At 42.6% G+C, this 26,822-nt stretch overlaps 1 protein-coding gene and 1 long non-coding RNA gene across 4 annotated transcripts in view; one reads left to right on the top strand and one right to left on the bottom strand.

Annotated features, from left to right (window-relative positions):
• LOC133771718 (uncharacterized) overlaps positions 1-25,757 on the top strand; it is a 93,105-nt gene extending 67,348 nt beyond the window's left edge. Inside the window, exon 3 of the long non-coding RNA XR_009867614.1 lies at positions 25,667-25,757. This is a non-coding gene — a long non-coding RNA (uncharacterized LOC133771718). The remainder of the gene's footprint in view (positions 1-25,666) is intronic.
• Positions 1-26,822, bottom strand: part of RNF38 (ring finger protein 38) — a 142,986-nt gene that overhangs the window by 9,617 nt on the left and 106,547 nt on the right. For all 3 annotated transcript variants that reach the window (XM_062207960.1, XM_062207961.1, XM_062207963.1), the window contains 7 exons: positions 25,648-25,841; positions 18,271-18,484; positions 9,239-9,406; positions 8,082-8,252; positions 4,521-4,682; positions 4,155-4,264; positions 1,908-1,992 (listed from right to left, as the gene is read on the bottom strand). In XM_062207960.1, coding sequence (XP_062063944.1) covers positions 1,908-1,992; positions 4,155-4,264; positions 4,521-4,682; positions 8,082-8,252; positions 9,239-9,406; positions 18,271-18,484; positions 25,648-25,841 — 1,104 coding nt within the window. The remainder of the gene's footprint in view (positions 1-1,907; positions 1,993-4,154; positions 4,265-4,520; positions 4,683-8,081; positions 8,253-9,238; positions 9,407-18,270; positions 18,485-25,647; positions 25,842-26,822) is intronic.

Raw genomic sequence — 26,822 nt, 5'->3', positions numbered from 1 at the left:
CTTTACTGACTCTGGAGCCTCACTTGCTTTACCCTACAATTAGGCTGCCTTTTATGAACTACTTTTATTCATTTTTCAGGCTGCCATAGGGTTAAGAGAACAAATCACAAAAATAGCAATGGACAATGAAAAGAACAGAATTAACTTCCCAAATTTCAGTAATTAATACAGTGACAGCAGTGACATGTCTGAGTACTTTTTAATTTGATATCACAACTCTGCCTTGGGGACAGCTCCCCAGCTGAAGTTCCCCAAGTTCAGACCCTGCATAGTTTTATTAGTTATTGCCTGACCTATTAAGACATCATTTCAACTATTCCCATTTATTCCTTTACTAGCAGAGTTTGATTCTCAAAGGTAGAGATCTGTTGCCATTAAGCATCAAACACATTTAGTGGGTACTTCTGCCCAACAATATTCAAGATTATGTCCATTTTCTAGTAAGGCCTGAAAGGATATCCAGTGAGCTTTTCAATCGAATTCCCCATTTTCTGCCTTTGACTTGAACCACAGACTGTATATGCTTTTCTATAAGAATGTCCTGTACTTCCCTGCCTCCATTTTTTGTTTTCAGAGAAAAAGACAGTGACAGAGCTCCCATCTACTGATTCATTCCCAATATGCCCAGGAGCCAGGAACTCCATCTAGTTGTCTCACATGGAGCTGTAACTGGGGGTGGAGCCAAGACTTAAACCCAGGCACTCTGACATGGGATGCACCCATCCTAACCAGCATCTTAAATACCATGCCAAATGTTCATGCCCTTGCCTCAATCTTTTTTTTCTTTTTTTAAAGATTTATTTGAGAAGCAGAGTTACAGAGAAAGGAAGAGACACCTGCTAGTTCACTCCTAATGGCCACAACACCCAGAGCTGGGCCAATCTGAAGCTATGAGCCAGGAGCTTCTTCCCTGTCTCTCACCTGGGTGCAAGAGGCCCAATCACTTGGGCCATCTTCCACTGCTTTCTGAGACTATTAGCAGGAGCTGTTTATTGGAAGTGGAGCAACTGGGACTAGAACCAGCACACATACGGGATGCTGGCATTTGCAGGCGGCAGCTTAAATTGCTGTGCCACAGAGCTGGCCCCCCATTTAAGAACTTACACGTGAATATTTATAGCAGCATTATTCCTAATGGGCAAAACTGGAATCCATCCAAATGTCCACTAGCTGTTGAATGAATTTTAAAAAGTGTGTATCCTTATACTGGACTATAATTCATCACTGAAAAGGAATGAAGTACTGACATACTAACACATTCCATAGCACTGGCACCCCCCTAGTCTCAATCATGCATGACAAAATTCCCTGTGTTTCAAGATCCAGCCCAAACATTTCTGCTTCCACAAAATCTTTCCAGAACATTTATCAAAAGTCACAATTATCATTTGCATTTCACCAATGGAACTGTATATAATTCTAATGGAGCTGGGGCCAGTGTTGTAGCATAGCAGGTTAAGCTGCCACCTGTGATGCCAACATTCATATAGGCACCAGATCAAGCCCTGGCTGCTCCACTTCTCATCCCACTCCCTGCTAATGTGCCTGGGCCCCTGCACCCATCTGGAGACCTGGATGAAGCTCCTGGTTCCGGGCTTCTGGCCCAGCCCTGGCCATTTGAGGAATGAACCAACAGATGGAAGATCTGTCTTCCCTTCTTTTTCTGTAACTCTTTCAAATAAATTAATTTTAAAAAATTCTAATGGAGCATGAAAGTCTACCTACTCAGTGTCATAGCTCTGTGGTACTCATTCAAATATCCTTAAAGTCGCTGAACAGTTTTTGTGACATATTTATACCTTGAAATGAATAATTCACTGAATATTAAATTAGATCAAAGAGTTGAGTAGAACAGTACTTCTATGTATGCAATACTCCCCATATTAATGTACAGTTTATTTACTAACCTCGTAATTTTCTACCTCTCCATCTTCCACATCCAATTCAAAGCTGAAAGTTGGGCCCACGGCAGGTGGCACTGGAAGCATTGATCTGAAGTCCAAAATAAAAAAAGGGGCCACATCAGCATTAATATGCCAGTAAATTAACTCAGTGATTAGAACAAAGGGACAAAGGCCAGCGCTACAAAGATGAAGAATGGTCAGTTGGTCAGTGTTAATCAGTGGTAACCGTTTAAAGATGCTAATTTTACTAGTCGCAAACAGTTAATAATCAACAATAAAAAACATGCCATTTACAACAGTATTAAACAAACTTGGAGGGACTGATTAAGCCGCTGCCTGTGACACCGGCATCCCATATGGGCATCAATTTTAAGTCTTGCTGCTCTACTTCTAATCCAGCTCCCTGCCAATGCACCTGATAAAGCAGTACTTGGGCCCCTGCCACCTGTGTGGGAGACCTGGAAGGAGGTCTTAGCTTTAGCCTGGTCCAGCCTTGGCTGTTGTAACCATCTGGGGAGTGAACCAGAAGAGATGGAAGATCCCTCTCTCCTCACTCCCACCTTTCAAAAAGTAAATTTTTTTATTTTACTTTTTTTTAAAGATTTTATTTATTTGACAGAGTTACAGACAGTGAGAGAGAGAGAGAGAGAGAGAGAGAGAGAGAGAGAGAGAAAGGTCTTCCTTCCATTGGTTCACTCTCCAAATGGCCACAACAGCCAGAGCTGTGCCGATCTGAAACCAGGAGCCAGGTGCTTCTTCCCGGTCTCCCATGTGGGTGCAGGGGTCCAAGCACTTGGGCCATCTTCCACTGCTATCCCAGGCCACAGCAGAGAGCTGGATTGGAAGAGGAACAGCCGGGACTAGAACCCATGCCCATATGGGATGCCGGCGCTGCAGGCAGAGGATTAACCTACTGCGCCACGGCGCTGGCCCCAAAAGTAAATAGATCTTTCAAAAATGAACCAAAACCCCTTGAGATGCATTTATTAATAAAACATATCTAAGACCTGTAGAGTAAAACTGCAAAAATAGTTAGAAAGAAATTAAGGATGAATAAACAGAAATATACCATGTAGACTAGAAGTTTCAGTATTGTTAATGTCAACTCATTTCTAGATTTTATGCTCCCTACCAAAACTCCAATAATTAAAAACACATACATACAAAGTTTTTTAATTTAAGGGACACACAGAGAGAGAGAAGAAGAGCTTCTATCCATTGGTTTATTCCCCGAATTTCTGGATTGGAGGTGGAAGCAGCTGGTTTCAAACCAGCACCCATATGGGATGTTGGTGTCACAGGTGGAGCCTTAACCTACTCTGCCACAATGCCAGTCCCTCCCCAATTCCTGCAACAGCCCAGGCAAGGACCAGGCCAGGGCTGAATTTGGGAGCCAGAAACTCAATCCAGATCTCCTATATGAGTGACAGGAGTGAACTAGCAGATGGAAAATTTCTTTCAAATGAATAAGTGAATCTTTAAAAAAAAATGAGGTTGAGAGACTCTAAAATCAGAGACTATCCGATTTTTAAAAAATAGAGAAAAGAACACTGAAACTGTCAAAGCAGTGTGATGTTAAGCAGATGGCCTGCTAGTATTAAGACCATAAACCCTATGTTTCCTAGAAGGTAATTACAGTCATGTGACCAGTTTCCAGACAATGAGACAAGGAGGCAGGAGTAATACATGCAGCTTCTGGAAATATACTTGAGCAGAGCAGGCAGGCAGTGGGATCCATATCCGTCTTTGATAGCTGGAAATATGGACATGATGGCTAGAGGCTGAGGAGCCATTTAGGTCATGTAGAGGAAGCTGTACAATTTTAAGGTTGCTATAGAACCATTCCTCAGAGTTGGAAGCTTGCAAACCATCCTTGAATCACCTCCTGGACTATGATGTGTGTGTAAGAAACACTTAATCCTAACAGAGTAGTTCTAAGACAAAGAAAGAACTTGTCTTCTCCTTTGTCCCCCACCCCCTCCCAAAAGGCATCAAAAGTGCTGGATAATCAAGTGATGGCAAATGGCAGTAAATGATGTCAGCTATAAAAGGGACAAAATCTTAAACTTTTTCCATATCTTTGTTCTTCTTTCTCTTTCACCCTTAACTGGCTCTTCACCCCAACTTCAACCCTTTAACATTAAGTAAAAACAAACATCCCAAGTGACAGTCCAAATAGATATTTGTATGACAAAGAGAATCTAGAGTTTCAAAATGCAGATCCATTACAATAACAAAGAAAGGACTTACAACACGTAGGGCAGCAAGCTGGGGTGGTAAGGGGGTGGTGGTATTGGCTGCTGGGATCGATGATATCTACTGCGTCCAGTGAGCCTCCGAGGCATAAATGGAGGATAAGGCTTCAGGGAGGAAATATTTAAAGAATTTAAAATATTTCCACATTTACTAACTGTTCAAGTGCTATTAATTATTTATTACTTATTTCTTAAATTTAATGAGTAGATGCAACAATCAGTTTAATTTTCCAACTGAATGTTCTCAAGAATACATGTAAAATTATAAAAATTTAAAATTGTAAAAATGTTTGCTGAAATAACTCAGAATAAGTTATTGTCAGAGCAAGTAATAAATCCATAATGATGTACGGAAACTTACTACTCCAAAGGACACCTCTTGATGCAAAGGGTCATGTGTCAAGAATTGCAAAGGAGCTGATGGAGGTAAGGTTGGGGGATGAGCTGATGCAGGGTACGTAAAACCTCCAACTGGAAGATGTTCTCCTAAGAGTTCCACTTCGTTTTCTATCCTCTGCAGAGGCTGAAGAAGAAAATAAACACTTATTCTCAGTGTTTTTATAGGTTGTGCTTTACAATAATCAAAAGCAGAAAAAAAATCTAAAATGTCTTTAAGGCCAAGCAACCCTTGATGTTCACATTCTTCATGCAGACTACAATAAAATCTTCCTATCTTTAATTTCAATTAAAAAAAGTCTCTGCAACCTGTTACTAACCAGTTCCATTATCTATTATCAGATAATTTATTATTTGAAATTTCTCTTAAGAAGGAAAGACTAAAAGTTATCTAGTAAGTCGGTCATAAAGAAGTTAAAACCATTTCTTTTAGTCATGCATCCCAACCCTACAGAAAGAAATGTTGACACTTAACCTTTCATAGATACACTAGAACATGGGTTACATTTATAAATCTGAAACATGGCTAAATGAGAAAAGGTACAGAAGGCATTACGCTGTAGTGGAAAGATTATGGGCTTTGACATCAGACACAATCTTGGTACTGTCACAAAGCAACCAAATGACTGGTGGATAAAGCCCTTAAGTATTGTCATGTGACATGGTTCACAGCCTATCTCAAAAGTAACAACACTAAAACGATGTTCTTAAAGCACACAGTGCTGAGAAAACCACACAGCATGCGATTTTTGAAAAACAATTCACATAGTATAAAAAGAGAACAACTCAAGGGTTCCTGTATATATTATAGAGTTCATACAACCATTACCACTGATCCCAAAACATTTTCATCACCTCAACAAAAAAAACCCCATACCAGTTAGGATAAACTACCCAGGGCTGGCACTTAGGTACAGAGGATTAAGCTGCTGCCTAAAAGGCCAGCATCCTGTGAGCACTGAGTGCCAATCTGAATCCTGCCTGCTCCACTTCTGATCCATCTCCCTGCTAATGCACCTGGGAAAGCAGTGGAAGATGGCTCAAGTGCTTGGGCCCCTGCCACCCACACAGGAGACCAGGACAGAGTTCTGGCCTCCTGGCATTGATCTGGCCCTGCCCCGGCTGTTGTGGCCATTTAGAGAGTGAACCAGCAGATGGAAGATCCCTGACTCTAACTCTTCCTTTATAAATAAATAAACCTTAAGAAAACAAAAACAAAAAACTACCTACCTATTTCTCCCCTCAGAGATATTTACTTTCCATTCATATAGATTTTTGCCTAACTTGCACATTTCTTATCAATGCAGAAATATAATATGTGGCCTTTGTGTCATTTCTTTTGCTTAGTATAATGTTTTCAAAGTCCATCCATCATACAGATTCATGGTTAACTAATATTCAATTGTATGAACAGACCACTCTGTGTTCATCCACTTACCAGCTAATGGACATCTAGATGGTTTCCACTTGGATTATTAGCAATGATGTTGCTATAAACATTTGGGTAATTACTTTTGTGTTGATATGGTTTTTTGTTTTTTTAAATTTGAAAGGCAGAGGGGAAAGACAGATCTTCCATCCATTGGTTTACTATCCAAATGACAGCAGCCATGGGTGGGACAGGCTGAAGCCAGGAGCCTAGAACTCAGTCCAGGTTTTGGCCAAGGCCCAAGCCCATGGGCCATCTTTCGCTGCTTTCCCAGGCTCATTATCAGAGAGCTGGATCAGAAGAGGAGCAGTAGGGATTTGAACCAGCACTCAAATGCCAGCCACCAGATGTCTTCAATTATTTTGAGCACATGCATTTTCAAGTGTTGGTCTGACTTCCTCAGTTACAGAACAGCAACACATTATTCTCATATAAATACTAACACTGTAATCTGAAACTTTACCCACGCTTGAAAGAAATCACTAGTGCTGACACTGTGACACCATTAAACCTAAGTCCTGATTGACTATGAAACTGAACCTTTTAAATAACTCCAAATTACAGATATGAGAAGCTATGGAGAACAGCTTGACATGAATCTTATTTTAAGAAAAGATTTTCTTGTAGTAGTTCTAATGTTTTTACTAAAACAAACTTCTGTCATTGCTACTATAATTTTCAGAGTAGCCAGGGAAGCTCATCCCCCTGGTTTGGTACCTGGCATAATGCAGAAGCCTTTAGTAAATGATGGTTAGGCTCTGTTACAACAAACTGTTAGGTTTCTTCCAGGGAGCAAAAATCATCCCCTCTAACAATTCCCAAAGGTTCTGTCCTGTGTCCCCTTCATGTCTGATAGTCAGATGCCAAGTCTGGCCATCCAAATGTAACCTTCTCCTGTGCCCTCTTTTTACTTACACAATACTTACCTTCCCCAACCCCTCAAAATAATATGCATCTCAGTTGTATTCCAGCCCCAGAACAGAATTAACTACCTTAACAGCCTACCTCCTCTGCTTTTCATCAGAACATAGAAAAACAGGACTTCACAAAGAATAGAGGCTCAGAAGAAGTTAAATTACTTGCCAAATGCATATAAATAATCTATTGACTACAAGCAACTTTATAATGTTTTCATTTTCCAACTTAGAAATACATGAAGGGGCTGGCACTGTGGCATAGTGGGTAAAACCGCCACCCACAGTGCTGGCATCCAATGTAGGTGCTGGTTCAAGTCCCAGGTGCTCCACTTCCCATCTAGATCTCTTCTATGGCCTGTGAAAGCAGCAGAAGATGGCCCAAGTCTTTGGGCCACTGTACCCATATGGGAGACCCGGAGGAGGCTCTTGGTTCCTGGCTTCAGATAAGCACAGCTCTGGCCAGCTGGGGAGTGAACTAGCAGATGGAAGACCTCTCTCTCTCTCTCTCTGCCCCTCTCCTCTATGTAACTCTTTCAAACAAATAAAGCTTTTTAAAAAAAGGTGGGGGGGGGGGGGCGCGCGGGGCTGTGGCATAGCGGGTAAAGTTGCCGCCTGCAGTGCCAGCATCTCATATGGGCGCCAGTTTGAGTCCTGGCTGCTCCACTTCCCATCCAGCTCTCTGCTCTGGCCTGGGAAAGCACTGTAAGATGGCCCAAGTACTTGGAGCCCTGCACCCACGTGGGAGACCTGGAAGAAGCTCCTAGCTCCTAGCTTCAGATTGGCCGCAGCTCTGGCCATTGCAGCCAATTGGGGAGTGAACCAGAGGATGGAAGACCTCTCTCTCTCTCTGCCTCTCCTCTCTCTGTGTAACTCTGACTTTCAAATAAATAAATCTTTAAAAAAAAAAAAAAAAGTACAGTAAGAATCTTCAAATTTACTCTTTAAAGGACTGCAGATGAAGGTTTTCAATTAGTCAAGTGACTTTACAATAGCTAGAAAAAGTTAAGAAACCAGAATAATCCAAGGTATAGGTATGTACACTAGTTTATATGTCTGTAGATTCCTTTACCTCTTTAAGAACCATAAGAATGCCCACCTTATAGTGTTCAAATGCAATAACTCACTAAATATCTGTCTGGTCTAAACATTTTGGGAGTTAGGTAAGAATAGAGATACCTACCGATCGTGACTGTTGTGTCTGGAAGGGGACAAACTGGCCTGGTGGTGGCAAATGAGGAGGATGATGGGGAGAAAGGTGAGGAGGATGTATAAGAAATGGATCACTAGAAATAAGGGGTGGGAATGCAGCATATGGTACTGGTAAGTGCTGAACTGAACATGCCTGAAGCATCTGTAAGAGAAATCATTATTTTTTTGGTTAAAAATATTGGAATATTTTAAAATGATAGTAAGATTGAAGTCACTGCCAAAGCACCCCCAAAATTACACAAAAAAGTCTTCAGCAGCTTATATAAGCAATGAAACACTAATATATTTTATATCTGCTAGTAAAGTACTGGATGCTGTTATTCTAAGAAACTCTCCTTTTCTATCTTGTAGAAATTTTTCTCTCTATAGTACAACTCACAACTGTTTTACAGTTTCACAGCATTTCACTGGGAAATTCAGCACAATGGTTCTATTACTGAGAAACCAAGATTAGACACATGAATGTGTAAGTTTGCACTGGTTTATGTATGTTTGTTTAACCACACATTCAGGCCAGGGTATTCTATTTAGATAGATCCTGCCAAGCGCTTTCCTTTGAAGACACCACTGACCTTATTGAAGTCCTCTATATTTCTGTACCTTCATTTGTGAGATAAATAGGGTGGAGGGGTGGCAGATTGACAGGGCATAAGTACGAAGCAGAAAGGTGAGTCTCTGCCCTCCTATGCTGACTATCTCTACAACATTAAGCAGGTCATTTAAATTTTCAGAGATGTCATTATTTTCATCACAGGTCTACCACAGTGAGTGCCTACGGAGACCTAGTCAGTGCCGGCACTACCGCTGTTGACCATTATACTCTCAGATCGAGGCCAACCCTTAACAAGCTTTAATTATAAACAGTGTTGATAAATGAGGAAGCATAGTTTGACTCTCAGGGTATTCAAATATGATAATTAATGTAAAAATATATCAAGTTTTAAAGCTAATGTACTATAATGATGTGTTTGCAATAAAACTGCCCCCTGGAAATAAAGCTACAAAGAATCTATTTGCTCATATAGTTCACTTAGCCATCCTAAGGTTTTCTGAATCAGATTACAAAAGCAAATCCAGGCTGGTGTGCTTAGTAAGTAGGATCTAATGGTAACAAAGGCACAGACTTACTGGAGGAGGCACACTACAGACAGGGAGGTGCTGTCCACTGAAAACCACAGAGCATCCTGGGACCTGTTGTGTACTGCAAGCAGGGATGTGCTGGCCTGTGCAGAGGGGAATTCCGTGTGGTGCCACTGTTGTTACTGTATAGGAAACAGGGACGGTTCCTTGATGGAGCTATTAGGAAAGAAAAATATTGGATAAAATGTTAACTATTAAAAATTAACACTGGGCATTCAGTGCTCTCCCGCCTCTCAGGTGTACCGATTTTCACAATCTTCAACAGTGTTGACAGAACATTTGTTTTCTTTGAAGAGGAAAGAATGTGTATGATTCCACAGAACTGGAACTAAACAAACTCTTCCCTTAAAGAGACTCAAGAAGCCCAAAAGAATAAAAGATTGCTATATCAATTCTTCAAGTCTGTCTTATACAGTAGGAAAGAAACTTTCCTCAAGATCAAACTTTGGGAAAAACTACAGCTTGCATCTGTTAATACTTGGTCACATTCAACAACAAACACTGTTTAATTCCAATTTTTGAAGCAATACAAAGTAGTATTATCCTTTGTTAAAAATATTACTGAATACCCGGGAGTGCAGTGGAGGATGGCCCAGGTCCTTGGGCCCTGCACCCACATGGGAGACCAGGAGAAGCACCTGGCTCCTGCTTTCGGATCAGCGCGGTGTGCCGGCAGCAGCGGCCACTGGGGAGTGAACCAATGGAAAAGGAAGACCTTTCTCTCTGTCTCTTTCTCACTGTCCACTCTGGATGTCAAAAAGAAAAAAAAAAAGAGAGAGAGGAAAAAAATATTACTGAATAATCTCAATATTAATTGTACTTATCTCAGAGGGATTACTGAGTAAAGGGGTAAATGTATTTTAAGGGTTTTTGTTTTTAACAAATACTACCGGCCGGCGCCGTGGCTCAACAGGCTAATCCTCCGCCTAGCGGCGCCGGCACACCGGGTTCTAGTCCCGGTTGGGGCGCTGGATTCTGTCCCAGTTGCCCCTCTTCCAGGCCAGCTCTCTGCTATGGCCAGGGAGTGCAGTGGAGGATGGCCCAAGTGCTTGGGCCCTGCACCCTCATGGGAGACCAGGAGAAGCACCTGGCTCCTGCCTTCGGATCAGCGCAGTGCGCCAGCCGCGGCCTTTGGAGGGTGAACCAACGGCAAAGGAAGACCTTTCTCTCTCGCTCTCTCACTGTCCACTCTGCCTGTTAAAAAATAATAATAATAATAATAACAAATACTACCAATCACCTGGAGAAGGCTGGATGTAAGTCACACTCGCAGTTGCGACCCAGAAAGAAGGCCCATTTCCCAGCGTCTCCACTCAACCCAGATTTATTTGCATTACAACTATGCTTACCTATCTGAAGAGAGAGAGAGAAAAAAAAAAAGTATTGGCCTACTTGCTTTGAATTTGCATTTCTCTGATTACAGGGATCAATTTAAAAATATATATATTATTTTATATAAAGGTGAATTAGAGGAAGACACAGAGAGATCTCTCATCCACTGGTTCACTCCCCAAATGGCCACAATTCCCAGGGCTGGGTCAGGCCAAGGCAGGAGCCAGGAGCTTCATCCAGAATTTCCAAGATGGTACAGGGCCCAACCACTCAAGTCATCCTCGGCTGCTTTCCCAGGCACATTAGCAGGGAGCTGGATCAGAAGTGGAGCAGCCGGGACTCACCTAGTGCTCAGATGGGATTCTGGTGCCGCAGGCAACAGTTTAACACACTGTGCCACAGTGCTGGCTCCAAGGTCAATTATTTTCAACATGTTTATTAACCATTTAGATTTTTTTTCTGTAAATAATCTTTTGCTCACTGATCTTTTTTCCTAGAAGTCATAACCAGCTGTACTTTCCAATTTAGAGATGAATCTTTTGTTTATCACGTGTAACAAAAAGTTATTTTCCCTTGGAGCCAGCGCTGTGGTGTAGTGGGTAAAGCCGCCGCCTGCACTGCCAGCATCCCATGTTGGCACCAGTTCGAGTCCCTGATGCTTCACTTCTAATCCAACACTCCATTATGGCCTGGCAGAGCAGCAGAAGATGGCCCAAGTTCATGGGCCCCTGCACCTGCATGGGAGACCCGGAGGAGTTGCCTGGTCCCAGATCAGCCCAGGTCCAATTTGGGGAGTGAACTGGGAGATGGAAGACACCTCCCTCTCTTTCTCTCTGCCTTTCAAATAAATAAATCTTTTAAAAAAATATTTTCCCAGTCCAGTTTTATCTTTTCAAACCTTTTTATTTTTTATAAACATCTATTTATTTGAAAGTCAGAGTTACAGAGAACGATATATAGAGAGGCTTTCCATCCACTGTTTCACTCCCCAAATGGCCACGATAGCTAGGGCTGGGCCAAGCCAAAGCCGGGAGCCAGAAACACCCTCCAGGTCTCCCACATGGGTACAGCAGCCCAAACACTTGGGCCATCCTCTGCAGTTTTCCCAGACCAATGTCAGGAAGCTGGATCGAAGTGGAAAAAGCCAGGACATGAATGGGTACCCATATGGGATGCCTGCATGGCAGATGGTGGCTTTACTTGCTATGCCACAACACCAGCCCTTTTTAAACCTTTTATTTAATGATATATTTTTGTCTTTCATAATCCTACATTTTAAAATGTAGTCAAAGTTTAGCATTAGAGTTTGTTATTGATGAGGTTATACAAATGGGCTCCTAACTTTTCTAAAAATCTTTTACTTTTTACATATAAATTCAAATTCCAGTGAATTTGTTTACAGTGTGAAATAGGGCTTGAATTTTTCTTGCACATGAATAATAGTTAGACCCTATTCCATTTATTAAACCTCCCCGTTTCCTCTAAACTGAAGCACCATCTCTATTTTACCTTCAGTAAGTACCCACATATTCCTGGGCTTATTTCTTATCAATTTCATGTTGTTCTGATGATAGTACCTTACTAGAATAATTATTATTCTCATACACCATAGTTAGGGGGGCATTTTCACATTCATTCTTGTATATAAGTCAAATAATTTTATCCAAAAATACATTATAATTCTATTAAATTTTGTTATTTTACAATGAACTTAATTTTACATTAAGCATTTTAATCCAGGAACATTATGCCACTACGTTAAAGACTACAATCCTGTCCTTCAAGAAATCAGTTTTCTTGGCCAGCGCCGCAGCTCATTTGGCTAATCCTCTGCCTGTGGTGCCAGCACCCCAGGTTCTAGTCCCGCTTGCTCCTCTTCCAGTCCAGCTCTCTGCTGTGGCCCCGGAAGGCAGTGAAGGATGGCCTAAGTGCTTGGGCCTTGCACTCACATGGGAGACCAGGAGGAAACACCTGGCTCCTGGCTTTGGACTGGCGCAGCATGCCGGCCAGTGGGCTGGCCGTGGCAGCCATTTGGGGGGTGAACCAACGGAAGGAAGACCTTTCTCTCTCTCTTTCTCACACTAACTCTGCCTGTCAAAAAAAAAAAAAAAAAAAAAAAAAGGCAGTTTTCTTTATGAAAATATATTATTTTTACCAAATTTATTCCTCAAATTTCTTTTATAAGTTTGTAGATTTTGTTATATTGTCAATAAGTTATTTTTTTTCTATTTATACGTCAAATCACTGTTGATACTGACATATCAATTTGTATTTATCTACCTTAACTCTAGTAGATCTGTCTAGAAGAGACAGATATTCCACCTGCTAGTTCACTCCCTAAATGGCAGCAGTGGCCATAGCTGAGCCAGTCAGGAGCCTGGAATCCCACTTGGGTCTCCCATGTGAGTGGCAGGGGCCCAAGTACTTGGGCCATCTTCAGCTGCTTTCCCTAGGCACATCTGCAGGGAGCTAGCTGGACTAGAAGTGAAGCAGTTGAAACTCTAACCCATATTCCTACTGGATGCCAGCATTGCAGGCAGCAGCTTAACCTGCTGTGCTACACCCATGGCCAGATTATTATTTTTTAAGTAGTAAGTGTGGTGTTTTTATTTTTAAAGATTTATTTATTTACTTGAAAGTCAGAGTTACACAGAGAGAGGAGAGGCAGAGAGAAGTCTTGCATCTGCTGGTTCACTCCCCAGTTGGCTGCAATGGCCAGAGCTGCGCCAATCCAAAGCCAGGCACCAGGAGCCCCCTCTGGATCTCCCATGCGGGTGCAGGGGCCCAAGGACTTGGGCCATCTTCTGCTTTCTCAGGCCACAGCAGAGAACTGGACCGGAAGTGGAGAAGCTGGGACTCGAACTGGCGCCAAATGGGATGCAGCACTGCAGTTGGTGGCTTCACCTACTACGCCATAGCGCCGGCCCCAGGCCAGATTATTCTTTAAAAATCATATGTGTATTCAAGAGGGAAACTAGTTGTTATTAGATTTTGTTTTATTACTATGGTAATGCTAGCTTTATCAAATATACTAGGAAATTTCCTACCTTTCTGTGATGTGGAATTAGAATAGTTTAAATAGGAATTACTAGTTCTTTAAAGGCCATATCAATTTCTGCCATGGCTGTTGGTCTGTTCAGGTTTTCTGCTTGAACTGTCTGGTTATTTACTATAGTCTATTCATTTCTCAATATGGAGACCCAATATGCCACATCACATAAACGAGCCCTCACCTTTTCTAAGTTCAGCCTTTTGCTTTTCTTTCTTTGGCTCCTTCTCTCACTGTTACCATCCTATCACTCACCTGAGCAGCCACCCCAAATCTGGTATATATTTCCATGTATTTTTCTGTTATACATATTTAATTATAATGCTGTATAAAATGAAACTTGGTATATACTTCCCTCCACTTTGTTTTTCTTACTCATGGAAGGGTGAAAAGATACAATTATTTCTTTCAATATTTGAATTCCACTACATTATTTTATTGTACTTACTAAAACTTCTAAAACAATATTAAATAAAAATGGACAGAGCAGCATCTTTCTAGTTGCTTATTTTGATATAACTGAATAAGGTATCTGCTGTTAGTTTTAAATAATTTCTTTCTTACCTGCCTTTTCACCAAGTACTGATTTAAATATCATGATTTTTCTACTATTTCCTGATGCAATATGAAAGTTTATATAGTAAACTTTTGGAACATTATTTGATCATAGGGTATTGTTCTATTCACACATTGCTAAATTGTGTTTTCTAGACATTTACTTAGAAATTCTTATTAATAATTTGAAAGACAGAGAGAAACACATCTCTCATCTAGTGGTTCATTCCCTAAATGCCCAAAACAGCCAAGTCTGGGCCAGGCTAAAGCCAGGAGCCAGAAACTCAATCCAGGGCTCCCATATGGCAGGCACTCAAATATAAGCCATTAACACTGCCTCTGAGGGAGCATACCAGCAGGAAATTGGAATTGGGGGCAGAATCAGGCTGAGTATCCAAAGCACTGTCTGACCTGCTAGGTCAAATGCCTACATTTAGAAATTCTATGTGTGTAAGGTTTTTCCTAAAGTTTTTATGGTGATTATTACCTTCAATTTGCTTTGTTATTAAATTACACTGACATAATAAAATACAGAACTTGCCTTTTTATAAAAGCCTGGAATCACTTGTGTATTATTAAAATTACTGTTCCTTACATTATTAGAGAAAAAAACAAACCAGTAGGGCTGGCTGGCGTTGTGGTATGCCAGATTTCATACTGCAGCACTGGTCAGCTCTGCTTCTCACCTAGCTCCCTGCCAATGTTCCAGGGAAAGCAGCAGAAAATGGTCCGAGTTCTTGGATCCTGCATCCATGTGGGAGACCCAGATGGAGATCCTGGATCCTAGCTTCAGCCTGGTCCAATCCCAACCATCATGGCCATTTGGGGAATGAATCAACAGATGAAGATCTCTCTCTCCCTCTCTCCCTCCCTCCCTCTCTCTTTCTCTCTCTCTCTCTCCTTCCCCGAAACTCTTTCAAATAAATAATTAAAAACAAAAAACAAAAAAACCAGCTGTGAGGTCACCCAAATGTAGTACTTTTTCAATGGTTAATCTCTGTACTTCATTATTATTTGTATTTTATTTGGATCATTTGCAGAACTTCAGTTTTCTTTTAATCCCCCCTCTAAGAATTTTATGTGAAATTATCATTATAATAGTTAAGTTAGTATTTGAGCTTTTACTACTTATGAGATAAAATGAATCCTTAATTTTCTCAACATTCCTCATCACAGAGATGCTTATTTTAGCCCTTTTTACAATTCAAGAAATTTCTGGCCGGCACTGTGGCTCAACAAGCTAATCCTCTGCCTGCAGCGCCAGCACCCCGGGTTCTAGTCCCGGTCACTCCTCTTCCAGGCCAGCTCTCTGCTGTGGCCCGGGAGTGCAGTGGAGGATGGCCCAAGTGCTTGGGCCCTGCACCCCATGGGAGACCAGGAGAAGCACCTGGCTCCTGGCTTCAGATCAGTGGGTGGCCACTGGGGGGTGAACCAATGGAAAAGAAGACCCTTCTCTCTTTTTCACTGTCTACTCTGTCAAAAAAAAAAAAAAAAAAAAAAAAAGAAAAAAGAAAAAGAAATTTCTCCAAAAGTTTCCTAAATGTGAGGTATGTGATTATCTTCCTATTCTTTTTTACATTTGCTCTTTCCCTTTAATAAAGCTCACAAGGTACCAGGATTGGAGATTTTGTGCTACCTCTTTAGGTGTGTCCCATTAACTCTGAATGAAGATTTCCTCTGATTTTAACACAAAGATTTTTTCTTTAACTTATAATTTTGCTCCAGATATTTTACTGTCATTTTTAAAAGATTTATTAAAAATGCAAAGTGACTGGGAGGGGGAGGGAGAGAGACAGGCTGATCTTCCATCTGCTGGTTCATTCCCCAAATGGCCACAATAGCGAGGACTGGGCCAGGCCAAACCTAGGAGCTCCATTTAGGTCTCCCAAGTGGGCAGCAGGAACTCAAGTACCTGAGTCATCACCCATTGCTTAGTAGGTGCATTAGCAGCAAGCTGGATTGGAAGCAGAGAAGCCAGGACTTGAACCAGCACCAGCACTCTGATGGGATATGGGTATTACAAATGGTGACATAATCTACTGCACCACAACACTGGTCCCAGTCATTTTAATCAATTTTCCACCTATGAGTTATAGCTTATATTACGGTGCCACAAATAATGTAGGTTGGAAAAATATTGCTGTTGGGACAGGTGTTAGTGATGCAGCAGTTTAAGCCATTGCTTGTCACTTTTAATGCTGGTATCCCGTATCAGAGTGCCAATTCAAGTCCCAGCTGTCCCACTTCTGATCCAGTTCCCATTAATGTGCCTGGGAAAGCAACAGATCATCAACAAGTTTTTGGACTCTGCCTCTCACATGGGAGACATGGATGGAGCTCTAGGCTCCTTGCTTTGACCTGGACCACCCCTGGCTATTGCAGCCATTTGGAAAATAAATCAACAGATGGAAGATCTCTTTATCTCTGTCACTCTGTCGTTCAAGGGGCCAGTGCTGTGGCATGGAGGGTAAAGCCACTGCCTGCAGCACCGGCATCCCATATGGGCACCAGTTCAAGTTCCAGCTGTTCCACTGCTAAATGTGCCTGGGAAAGCAGTGGAGCATGGACCAAGTCCTTAGGTCCCTGCACCCACATGGGAGACCTGGAAGATGTTCCTTTTCCTGGTTTCAGACCAGCTTAGCTCTTGAGAGTGAACCAGAGGATAGAAGTTCTCTCTCTGAGTCTCCCTTTCTCTATGACTCTGCCTTTCAAATAAATAAATCTTAAAAAAAATTCAGGGGCTGGTGCTTTGGCGCAGCACGTTAATCTTCCGCCTGCCGTGCAGGCATCCCATAGGGGCACTGGTTCTAGTCCTGGTTGTTCTTCCGATCAAGCTCTCTGCTATGGCCTGGGAAAGCAGTGGAAGATGGCCCATGCACCTAGGCCCCTGAACCCACATGGAGACCCAGAAGAAGCTCCTGGCTTCAGATCAGCTCAGCTCTGTCCATCATGGCCATCTGGGGAGTGGACCAACAGACAGATGCAAGACCTTTCTTTCAGTCTCTCCCTTTCATTGTCTGTAACTCTACCTCTCAAATAAATAAATAAAATTTTTAAAAAATTCAAATAAAATTTTTAAAAACATCTGGTTAGCTTTCCTTTTTAATTTCTCACGTCTATAAATGTGCAAGTTTTTTTTTTTTAAACTTTTTTATTTAAATCCTGAACATCTAGCCACATTATGGGGACATATTTAGATATGCATCTCTCTTGCCCTCAAACTCCACAGAAAATCACAAATTTTTTTTTTATTTTTATTTTTTTTTATTTTATTTTTGACAGGCAGAGTGGACAGTGAGAGAGAGAGACAGAGAGAAAGGTCTTCCTTTGCCGTTGGTTCACCCTCCAATGGCCGCCGCGGTAGCGCGCTGCGGCCGGCGCACCGCGCTGTTCCGATGGCAGGAGCCAGGTGCTTATCCTGGTCTCCCAAGGGGTGCAGAGCCCAAACACTTGGGCCATCCTCCACTGCACTCCCTGGCCACAGCAGAGAGCTGGCCTGGAAGAGGGGCAACCGGGACAGGATCGGTGCCCCGACCGGGACTAGAACCCGGTGTGCCAGCGCCGCAAGGCGGAGGATTAGCCTGTTGAGCCACGGCGCCGGCCCACAAATTTTTTGTCTTCACCTGCAGGCTCTGATGACAAGCAACTTCTCTGTTCAGCTAGTCACCTAGTTCTTGAGATTTCCATTATTTCCTTGGAAGTGTAGAAACCTGTAAGCAAACATGTACCCAACTGTCTTGCTTACTGAACTATCCCAGAGTAAACAGGAAAGGAAACAGAGATAGGCTAATGTACTCAAACCACCAGCTGTCTGATATTTATTAATCTTAAATCACTAATTTCTAAACAACTATGACATAAAGTCATTTGTTTTCCTAACCCTGATCCTAATTATTTTCAGTTCAACAGTCTTCTCTGAAGCTGTGTGTAATTTGTTTCAATTCTTATAAGGAATAAGGGGAACTTAACTAAAATAGCTGCATTTTACGTAAAATGAAAAGAAATACACAGGAAAGAACCAACTTTCGTAAGTCATCTCAACCTTTTTTACCTTCCGTATTTCCAGGATATTCTGCTACTGTACCTGATCATGTATGTCAACCATTACTGCATTCTGCTGGGGTGGATGAGCGGCAGGATGTAACAGACGGGGAGATACATTCGGAGGGTGGAAGGCTCGAGGTTCCTCTATTGCTTGCTGCTGTGCATAAGGGAGATGGTGATAGTTTTCATCTTGACTAATGGAATTATGTCGAGATAGGCGATCCCTTCTTCCTCTCTGGCGCCTGACAGGAGGACTGTAATACAGCAAATGTCAAAAAGTAGGTTGTTACTACAATATTTATCACTGTGCTCCACCAGGATTGTGTATTACTTTCTTTGCTATCCATCAAGAATGTATGGTAAGTCAAGTCTGACTGCTCAATAACTACCATGGTTTCCCATCAGCTCTAAAAAAAAGTGGGACCTGTACTGTGGTGTATGCCGATTCCAGCCCCATCTGCTCCACTCTCAATCCAACTCCCTGTTAATGCACCTGGGAAAGCAGCCAAAGATGGCCCAGATCTTTGGACATCTGCACCCATCTTAGAGACCCAGAAGAAGCTCCTAGCTTCAGCCTGGCTTACCCTCTCTCTGGCTGTCACGGCCTTTGAGGGAATGAACTAGCAGATGGAAGATATCTTTCTCTCTCTTTCAAATAAATAAGTCAATGTTAAAAAAAATTTAGAAATTTAAGCATGATATATAGATACAAAATAACAGAAAAAAACTGGTATTTAGCTTTGAAAGTACTTAAAAATGAACAGCTAATCACAGTCTGCTTTTTTAATATGAAATCATCCTGTTTGCAAGTTAAAAAAGAAGTCTCAGCAATTTCATATCATTTAATCTATTATTTTTCTCCTCGGCCTTTATGAACATAGTAAACTTTATACATAAATCTTGTCAGTATTCTTCATATACATAACAGGCACTTTGTGTTTATCTATTTGGATAAGGCAAACAGAAGACACGAGTCTTACATGCCCACTTAATAAATTAAACAGGGCAGGCATTGTGTGTACAGGGCAGTGCATTAGGCCGCACTTAGGATGCCTGCATCCCCTTATCAGAGTGCAGATCAACTCCCCAGTTTCTCAGCTTCTGATACAGCTTCCTTCTTCTTCTTCTTCTTCTTCTTTTTTTTTTTTTTTTTTTTTGACAGGTAGAGTTAGACAGTGAGAGAGAGAGAGGTCTTCTTTTTTCCACTGGTTCAACCCCAAGTGGCCGCTACGGCCGGCATGCTGCACCGATCCAAAGCCAGGAGCCAGGTGCTTCGTCCTGGTCTCCCATGCAGGTGCCAGCCCGATACAGCTTCTTTCTAATTCATCCTGAAAGGTAGCAGATGCCAGCTCAAGTGCTTGGGGCCCTGCCACCCACATGGAAGTCCTGAATGGAGATCTTGGCTCCTAGCTATTGGGGGCATTTGGGGAGTTAATTAGCAGATAGAAGATCTCTTGCATGTATTCTTTCAATAGGATGAAAATAAACATTTTAAAATAAATAAAAACTGAAAATATGGGCAGATATTTGGCCCAGCATTTAAGATGCTGGGTAAAAGGCCTGTGCCCTGCTTTGGAGTATCTGGCATCAATGCTTGACTCTAGCTTCCTGCTAATCCAGACCCTGGAAGAGTGATGGCTCAAGTAACTGGGTTCCTACCACTGACATGGGAGACCTGAACTGAGGGGTTTTCAACCCAGCTCTGGCCATTGTGGGTATCTGGGGAGTGAGCCGGTAGATGAGAGCTCTTTATCTATGTCTCTGCCTCTCATATACATATATTTAATTAGAATAGAAAACAAATGAAACAACCAAAAAACATAATTTGCTAACTACAAATGTAACAGCAATTGCAGTAAATGTTGACATTTGTGGCTTTGTCCTGCTCCAGCCCTGGCTTATGGCAGGCATTTTGGAAGTGAACCAAAAGATGGAAGATCAATCCCTCTCTCTCTCTCTCTCCCCTTGACACTTTACCTTTTCAAAATAAATAAAAATAGGGGCTGCCACTGCAGTACAGTGGGTTAAGCCATGGCCTGCAGCTCTGGCATCCCATATGGGTACTGGTTCAAGTCTCTTCTGATCCAGCTCCCTGCTAATGTGCCTGGCAAAGCCGGGAAGGCAGGCCCAAGTGCCTGGGCCCCTGTACTACATGGGAGACCCAATAAAAGCTCCTGGCTCCCAACTTTGGCCTGGCCCAGCCCTAGTCGCTGTAGCCATTTGGGGAGTGAACCAGCAGATGGAAGATCTCTCTCTCTCTCTCTCATCTCTCTTTTTCTAACTCTGCCTTTCAAATAAATAAATCTTTTAAAAAATAAATAAAAATAAGCAGTTTTCTAAAACTTCACAGAAAATGCATATTATGGGGCTGGATGCTTGTTAAGATGTTGCTGATGATGCCTGCTTCCCATACCAGAGTGCCCAGGGTTCAAGTCCAGGCTTCATTCCTGATTCCAACTTCTGCTGATACAGATCCTGGAAGCATCAGGGGATGTAAGTAGTTGGATCCCTGCCACCCTTATAGGAGACGTGGATTGAGTTTCTGGCTCCTGGCTTCAGCCTAGCCCAGCCTCAGCAGTTGCAGCATTTAGGGAGTGAACAAACAGAATTCTTAGCCAAAAGGTGCTTACTGAAGCAAACCATTTTTATTCTGCACTAGTCTCTATATAATTTAACAAAAATTTTATTACTGTGGTTTAACTGTCATTTTTCTACTTCTCTACACTTCCACAATTCACCTCCACTGCTTTTAACAATGATTCAGCACAAAAGCAATTTGAAAAAGCAGGAGACCTCATTAAAATGCACTCCACACTGGACAAAGAAGGTCAAACATCCTTGTAGGCACAGCTGTGAAAGCCATCTTAGCAACTTCTGAGACAGGTCACCTCTTTTTCAATCTTAATTCTGCACCTCTATAACTGTTTCTTTCCACTCCAAATTCCACTCTCAAGAAAATAAAAGGCACAGAGTAGTTTTCCTTATACCATCCCCCAAGTTCTTGCTCCATTAAGTTTTTCTCCCTCTTTATTTTTAGTATAATTCTTTTTGCACTTCTGCTTCAAAATCTGCATATTGTATTTCATTCATCACCTTGAAAAAAAACAATTTTTTTTTGACAGGCAGAGTGGACAGTGAGAGAGCGAGAGACAGAGAGAAAGGTCTTTCTTTTGCCGTTGGCTCACCCTCCAATGGCCACCGTGGCCGGCGCGGTGCGGCCGGCGCACTGCGCTGATCTGAAGCCAGGAGCCAGGTGCTTTTCCTGGTCTCCCATGAGGGTGCAGGGCCCAAGGAATTGGGCCACCCTCCACTGCACTCCCGGGCCACAGCAGAGAGCTGGCCTGGAAGAGGGGCAACCGGGACAGAATCCGGCGCCCCGACCGGGACTAGAACCTGGTGTGCCGGCACCACAGGCGGAGGATTAGCCTATTGAGTTGCGGCGCCGGCCCACCTTGAAAACTTTTTACTGTGAAATAATTCCAGCATAGTTCCAGCTTCTTCCACTTATTATTTTCCATAACAGAACAATTATCAAAATTAAGAAAAACATTTTGAGGGGCTGGCATAGTAGTGTAGAGCAGATATATTTGCCAGCTGCACCCCATATGGACGCCAATTCGTGTCTTAGCTGCTCCACTTTGATCCAGCTCCTTGCTAATGCCCTGTGAAAAGCAGTGAAGATGTCTCAAATCCTTAGGCTCCTGTCACCCATCTAAGAGACACAAGATGAAGCTCCTGGCTCTTGGCTTTCTTTGGCCTGGCCCAGACCAGGTCATGGCAGCCATCTGGAGAGTGATGGAAGATCTTTCTGTCTCTTCCTCTGACTAATAAATAAACAAATCCCCCAAAATAAATAACTTTTGATATAATACTATTAAACTACGAAATGTCTTTAGACTTTACCAGTTATTCTACCTCTGTCACTTCACTGTTTTAGAACCCAAGGCAGTACTCTATTACATATTTATGACAAAGTTTGAGTCTTTACTTGAAGACATTAGTCATTCACTCTGCAGAATACCCTTCATCCTGAGTTTATCTGTTTTCTCATAATCTGTCCGAAGTCATACATTATTGGCAAGGATATCAGAGAGGTGATGGGTCATTTTTAGCATGACATATGAAGCGGTACACAATATGGACAGACATCACTATGATATTAACTTTGATCATTTGGGATGGGCCAGGGCTTGGGATGTCTGCATCTCAAATCAGAGTGCCAGTTAAGAATCCTGGCTCCTCTGCTCCCAATTCAGCTTCCTGTTAATACACCTAGGAAGGCAGTGGATGACGGCCCAAGTACTCCGGTTCCAGTCATCCATGTAGGAGACCCAAAGGGTGTTCCTGGCTCTTGGCTTCAGCCTCGGCTGATGTAAGCATTTGGAGAGTGAAAGGATAGAAAATATCTCTGCTATTCTGCCTTTTAAATAAATCAGTTAATTTTTTAAAAAAAATATTTGTTTCTTTTGAGAGGCAGAGTTACAGAGAGGGAGAGACAGAGAGAGATCTTCCACCTGCTGGTTCATTCTCCAAATGGCCGCAAGGGCCAGAGCTGGGCCAATCTGAAGTCAGGAGCCAGGAGCTTCTTCCAGGTCTCCCATGTGGATGGAGGGGCCCAAGTACTTGAGCCATCTTCTACTGCTTTTCTAGGCCATAGCAGAGAGCTGGATCAGAAGAGGAGCAAGGGCCAGCGCTGTGGTGTAGTGGGTAAAGCCACCGCCTGCAGTGCCAGCATCCCATATGGATGACAGTTCAAGTCCTGGCTGCTCCACTTCCAATCCAGCTCTCTGCTATGGCCCAGGAAAGCGGCAGAATATGGCCCAAGTCCTTGGGCCACAGCACCCGCGTGGGAGACTCTGAAGAAGCTCCTGGCTACTGGCTTCGGATCGGTGCAGCTCCAGCTGTTATGGCCAATTGGGGAGTGAACCATCAGATGGGAGACCCCCTCCCCCCACCATCTCTCCTTTTCTCTCTGTGTAACTCTAACTTTCGAATAGATAAATTAATTTAAAAAAAAAGAAGAGGAGAAGCAGCCAGGATATGTACTGGTGCCCATATGGGATGCCAGCGCTGCAAGCGGAGGCTTATTAGCCCACTGTGCCACAGCACCAGCCCCAGTATTTTAAAAACTAATCTTGGGGTTAAAGCAATGTCTGCCAGGACCCACCACTACAAAACTATTATCCTTCCTTTTGTAATTACCAAATATGTGGGAGTGGTCTTGAGACTATGCAAACAACCTGCACCTTCTCAAGAGTTCTACAACAATTTTATTTTTTAAATATGTATTTACTGATTTGAAAAGCACAACAAAGATGTGAGGGGGAAATCAACATTTCATTTGCTAATTCAGTCCCCAAAGGGCTACAACAACCAAGGCTGGACCAGGTCAAATTCAGGACCCAGGAACTCCACCCTGACCTCTGACATGGGTGGCAGGAGTCCAAGTACTTGGGCCAGCTTCCACTGCCCACTTCCACTTGCTCCACTTCCAATCCAGCTCTCTGCTATGGCCCGGGAAAGCAGCAGAATATGGCCCAAGTCCTTGGGCCACAGCACCCGCGTGGGAGACCCGGAAGAAGCTCCTGGCTACTGGCTTTGGATCGGTGCAGCTCCAGCTGTTGTGGCCAATTGGGGAGTGAACCATCAGATGGGAGACCCAAGCACATTAGCAGGACTTTGGATTCCAAGGAGAGTACATGGGACTTGAACTGGCACTCTGATAAGGATGCCAGCATCCCAAGTGACAAGCAATGGCTTAACAGGCAATGGTGCCACAACACCTACCCCAAGATCAACATTTTTCCAACCTACATTATTTGTGGCACCATAATAAAAAACTGTAACTCAAAAGAGGAAAACTGATTTAAAAATAAAATGGCAGGGTGCCAGTGTTGTGGCATAGTGCAAAAGGCCACTGTCTACAGGGTCCCCGGGGGTGGGACTTTTAAAAAATTAATTCAAGGGGTCGGCACTGTGGCACAGGGGGTTAAAGCCCCAGTCTATGGTGTCAGCATCTCATATGGGCACCTGTTTGAGTCCTGGCTGCTCCACTTCTGATTCAGCTCTCTGCTGTGGCCTGGGAAAGCAGCAGAAGATGGTCCAAGTCTTTGGGCCCCTGCACCCACATGGGAGACCCAAAAGAGGCTCCTGGCTTTGGATCAGTGCAGCTCCAGCCGTTGCAGCCACCTGGGGAGTGAATCAGTGGATGGAAGACCTTTTTCTCTCTCTCTCAGCCTCTGCTTCTCTGTGATTCTGCCTTTCAAATAAATAAATAAATAAGTCTTTAATAAAAAAATTAATTCAGAAAGCAGAGAGACATGGAGTGCTCCCATTTGCTGGTTCACTCCCCAGATACCCACAACAGTCAGGACTGGGCGGGGCCACAGCCAGGAGACAGAAACCCCATCCAGGTCTCTCACATGAGTAGCAGGAACCTCAACCACTTGAGGCTTCACATGCTGCCTTCCAAGGCCTTTACCAACAGAAAACTGAAATCAGGAGCAGGGCTGGGACCCAGGTACTTTCACATGGATGTGGGAGTCAACCATTAAGCCAAATGTCTGCCCCCAGGGGGGCTCTTGAGGGACCAATGTGTTCTGTTTTAACCTAGGAATTGGGCATGTATTTCTTATTCTTTGAATGCAGGACAGAGTTCACCATAAAATGGAAAAACTAGAGCAGTACTCAGGCTGTAACTGTGAAACAACAAAAAAAATTAAAAAGAAAAAAAAAAAAAACCAACCATTATTTCCTCATTCTTAATTATATTTGATAGCAATAGCAATAAAATGTCTCCACTGAATAGTTCAGAGATTTATTTTGTCCTATATGGAACACAAAATGGTGTTTTAAGATCTCTTCTGTATTAGTCTTAATATAACAGCTTAAACAAAAACTTATTTTCTCCAAGCTCTGGTATCTAGAAATCTGAGATGAAGATTCCAGCACTGTGGTTTCTGGAGAGTGACCTCTTCCTGGCTGGCAGGTGACCACCCTCTGCCTCTCAAATAAACTAATTAATAAATCTTAAAAAAAGAAAGAAAAGAAAAAGCTCACTTCTAAGATACTTATGTTTCATTAGTTTCATTACAGATATCAACTACAAAATAGTAATAAGTATCCAGGCTAGCACGTCTTAAACCATAAGATAGTTGAATTCATATATAATAGCATGAGTTGATTCCAGGTAAATCATGATAGCCCTTTACAATTTCTTCACCTGTCAATTACAAGCTAAATGAACTCTTATGACCTAGTACAGGAACTCAAACAACTTGAAATGTTTTTGTGAATGTATGCATACACATGTGTTGATGTATTAATGAAATGCCTACAGAAAAATGTTTCCTGACATTAAGAAATACTGACAAACCTATCAATGGAAGAAAATTTTAAGAAGTTGCAATCAACTAACCTTCTTCTGTTGCGTGCAGGTGTGTTGCATCGTTCCCCTGAGAAGTGATGTTGGCTTGGTCGAACTGAAGGGGGCTGCCTATTTGATGTCATCTCCCATGGTCGCATTGGTGGTGAGGGAGCTGGTGATGCTGATGTATAATCAAAGACTGAATGAGAGAGGCGCTGTCTCTTGGGACTTGGACTATCTTCACTCTGCCAATGCAATAAAATCAATCAAGAGATTAAGACCTTTTCAGGATTTCATATTAATGCACATGCAAAGGTGTTTAAATATATTTAGCCTAATAGATATTTACACACACACACACACACACAATCCAAATTAAAAATCTTTCTTAAAAATGCTGGAATGGGGTTAGGGGAAAGGAGATGAACAGGAGATAAATGAATCAAATGAAAAATTAACTAAGTTTTCAAAACTCATCATAAAATACATTAGGTAACAATACAGAGTAGTGCAATAACGTTTTATATAGCTCTTTGACACTTCCCAGTCCACCTGAGGAATTCCACAGCTTTCTGATCAGCTGTCAGCTACTCTTTTAGGCATTAACTGTCACCTGTTGGGTGAAATTTCATCTTAGAGGCAGGCCCTCCTCCTGAGTAGGCCCACAACTTGATTATAAACCATACTTTAGGCCTTTACTTTATATCTTCTTTAATAAGGGCTATATGTATAAAATGAGATTTAAAAAAAAAAAAAAAAACAGATAAAGAAACAGTAAACTGGCCGGCGCCGCAGCTCACTAGGCTAATCCTCCGCCTTGCGGCGCTGGCACACCGGGTTCTAGTTCCGGTCGGGGCACCCATCCTGTCCCGGTTGCCCCTCTTCCAGGCCAGCTCTCTGCTGTGGCCAGGGAGTGCAGTGGAGGATGGCCCAGGTTCTTGGGCCCTGCACCCCATGGGAGACCAGGAGAAGCACCTGGCTCCTGCTATCGGATCAGCGCGGTGCGCCGGCCGCGGCGCGCCGGCTGCGGCGGCCATTGGAGGGTGCACCAACGGCAAAAAGGAAGACCTTTCTTTCTGTCTCTCTCTCTCACTGTCCACTCTGTCAAAAAAATTTAAAAATAAAATAAATAAATAAATAAGAAACAGTAAACTGATGGAGAACATCAGTTCTTAACTAGCATGTCTCAGGTTGGGAGTACTCCTCAAATTTTCAAGGATTACAGC

Source organism: Lepus europaeus, chromosome 12 (assembly GCF_033115175.1).
Source record: "Lepus europaeus isolate LE1 chromosome 12, mLepTim1.pri, whole genome shotgun sequence".
Lineage (NCBI taxonomy): Eukaryota > Metazoa > Chordata > Mammalia > Lagomorpha > Leporidae > Lepus > Lepus europaeus.
The sequence above is the reverse complement of the archived record's forward strand: the minus strand, read 5'-3'. Positions and strand labels throughout refer to the sequence as shown.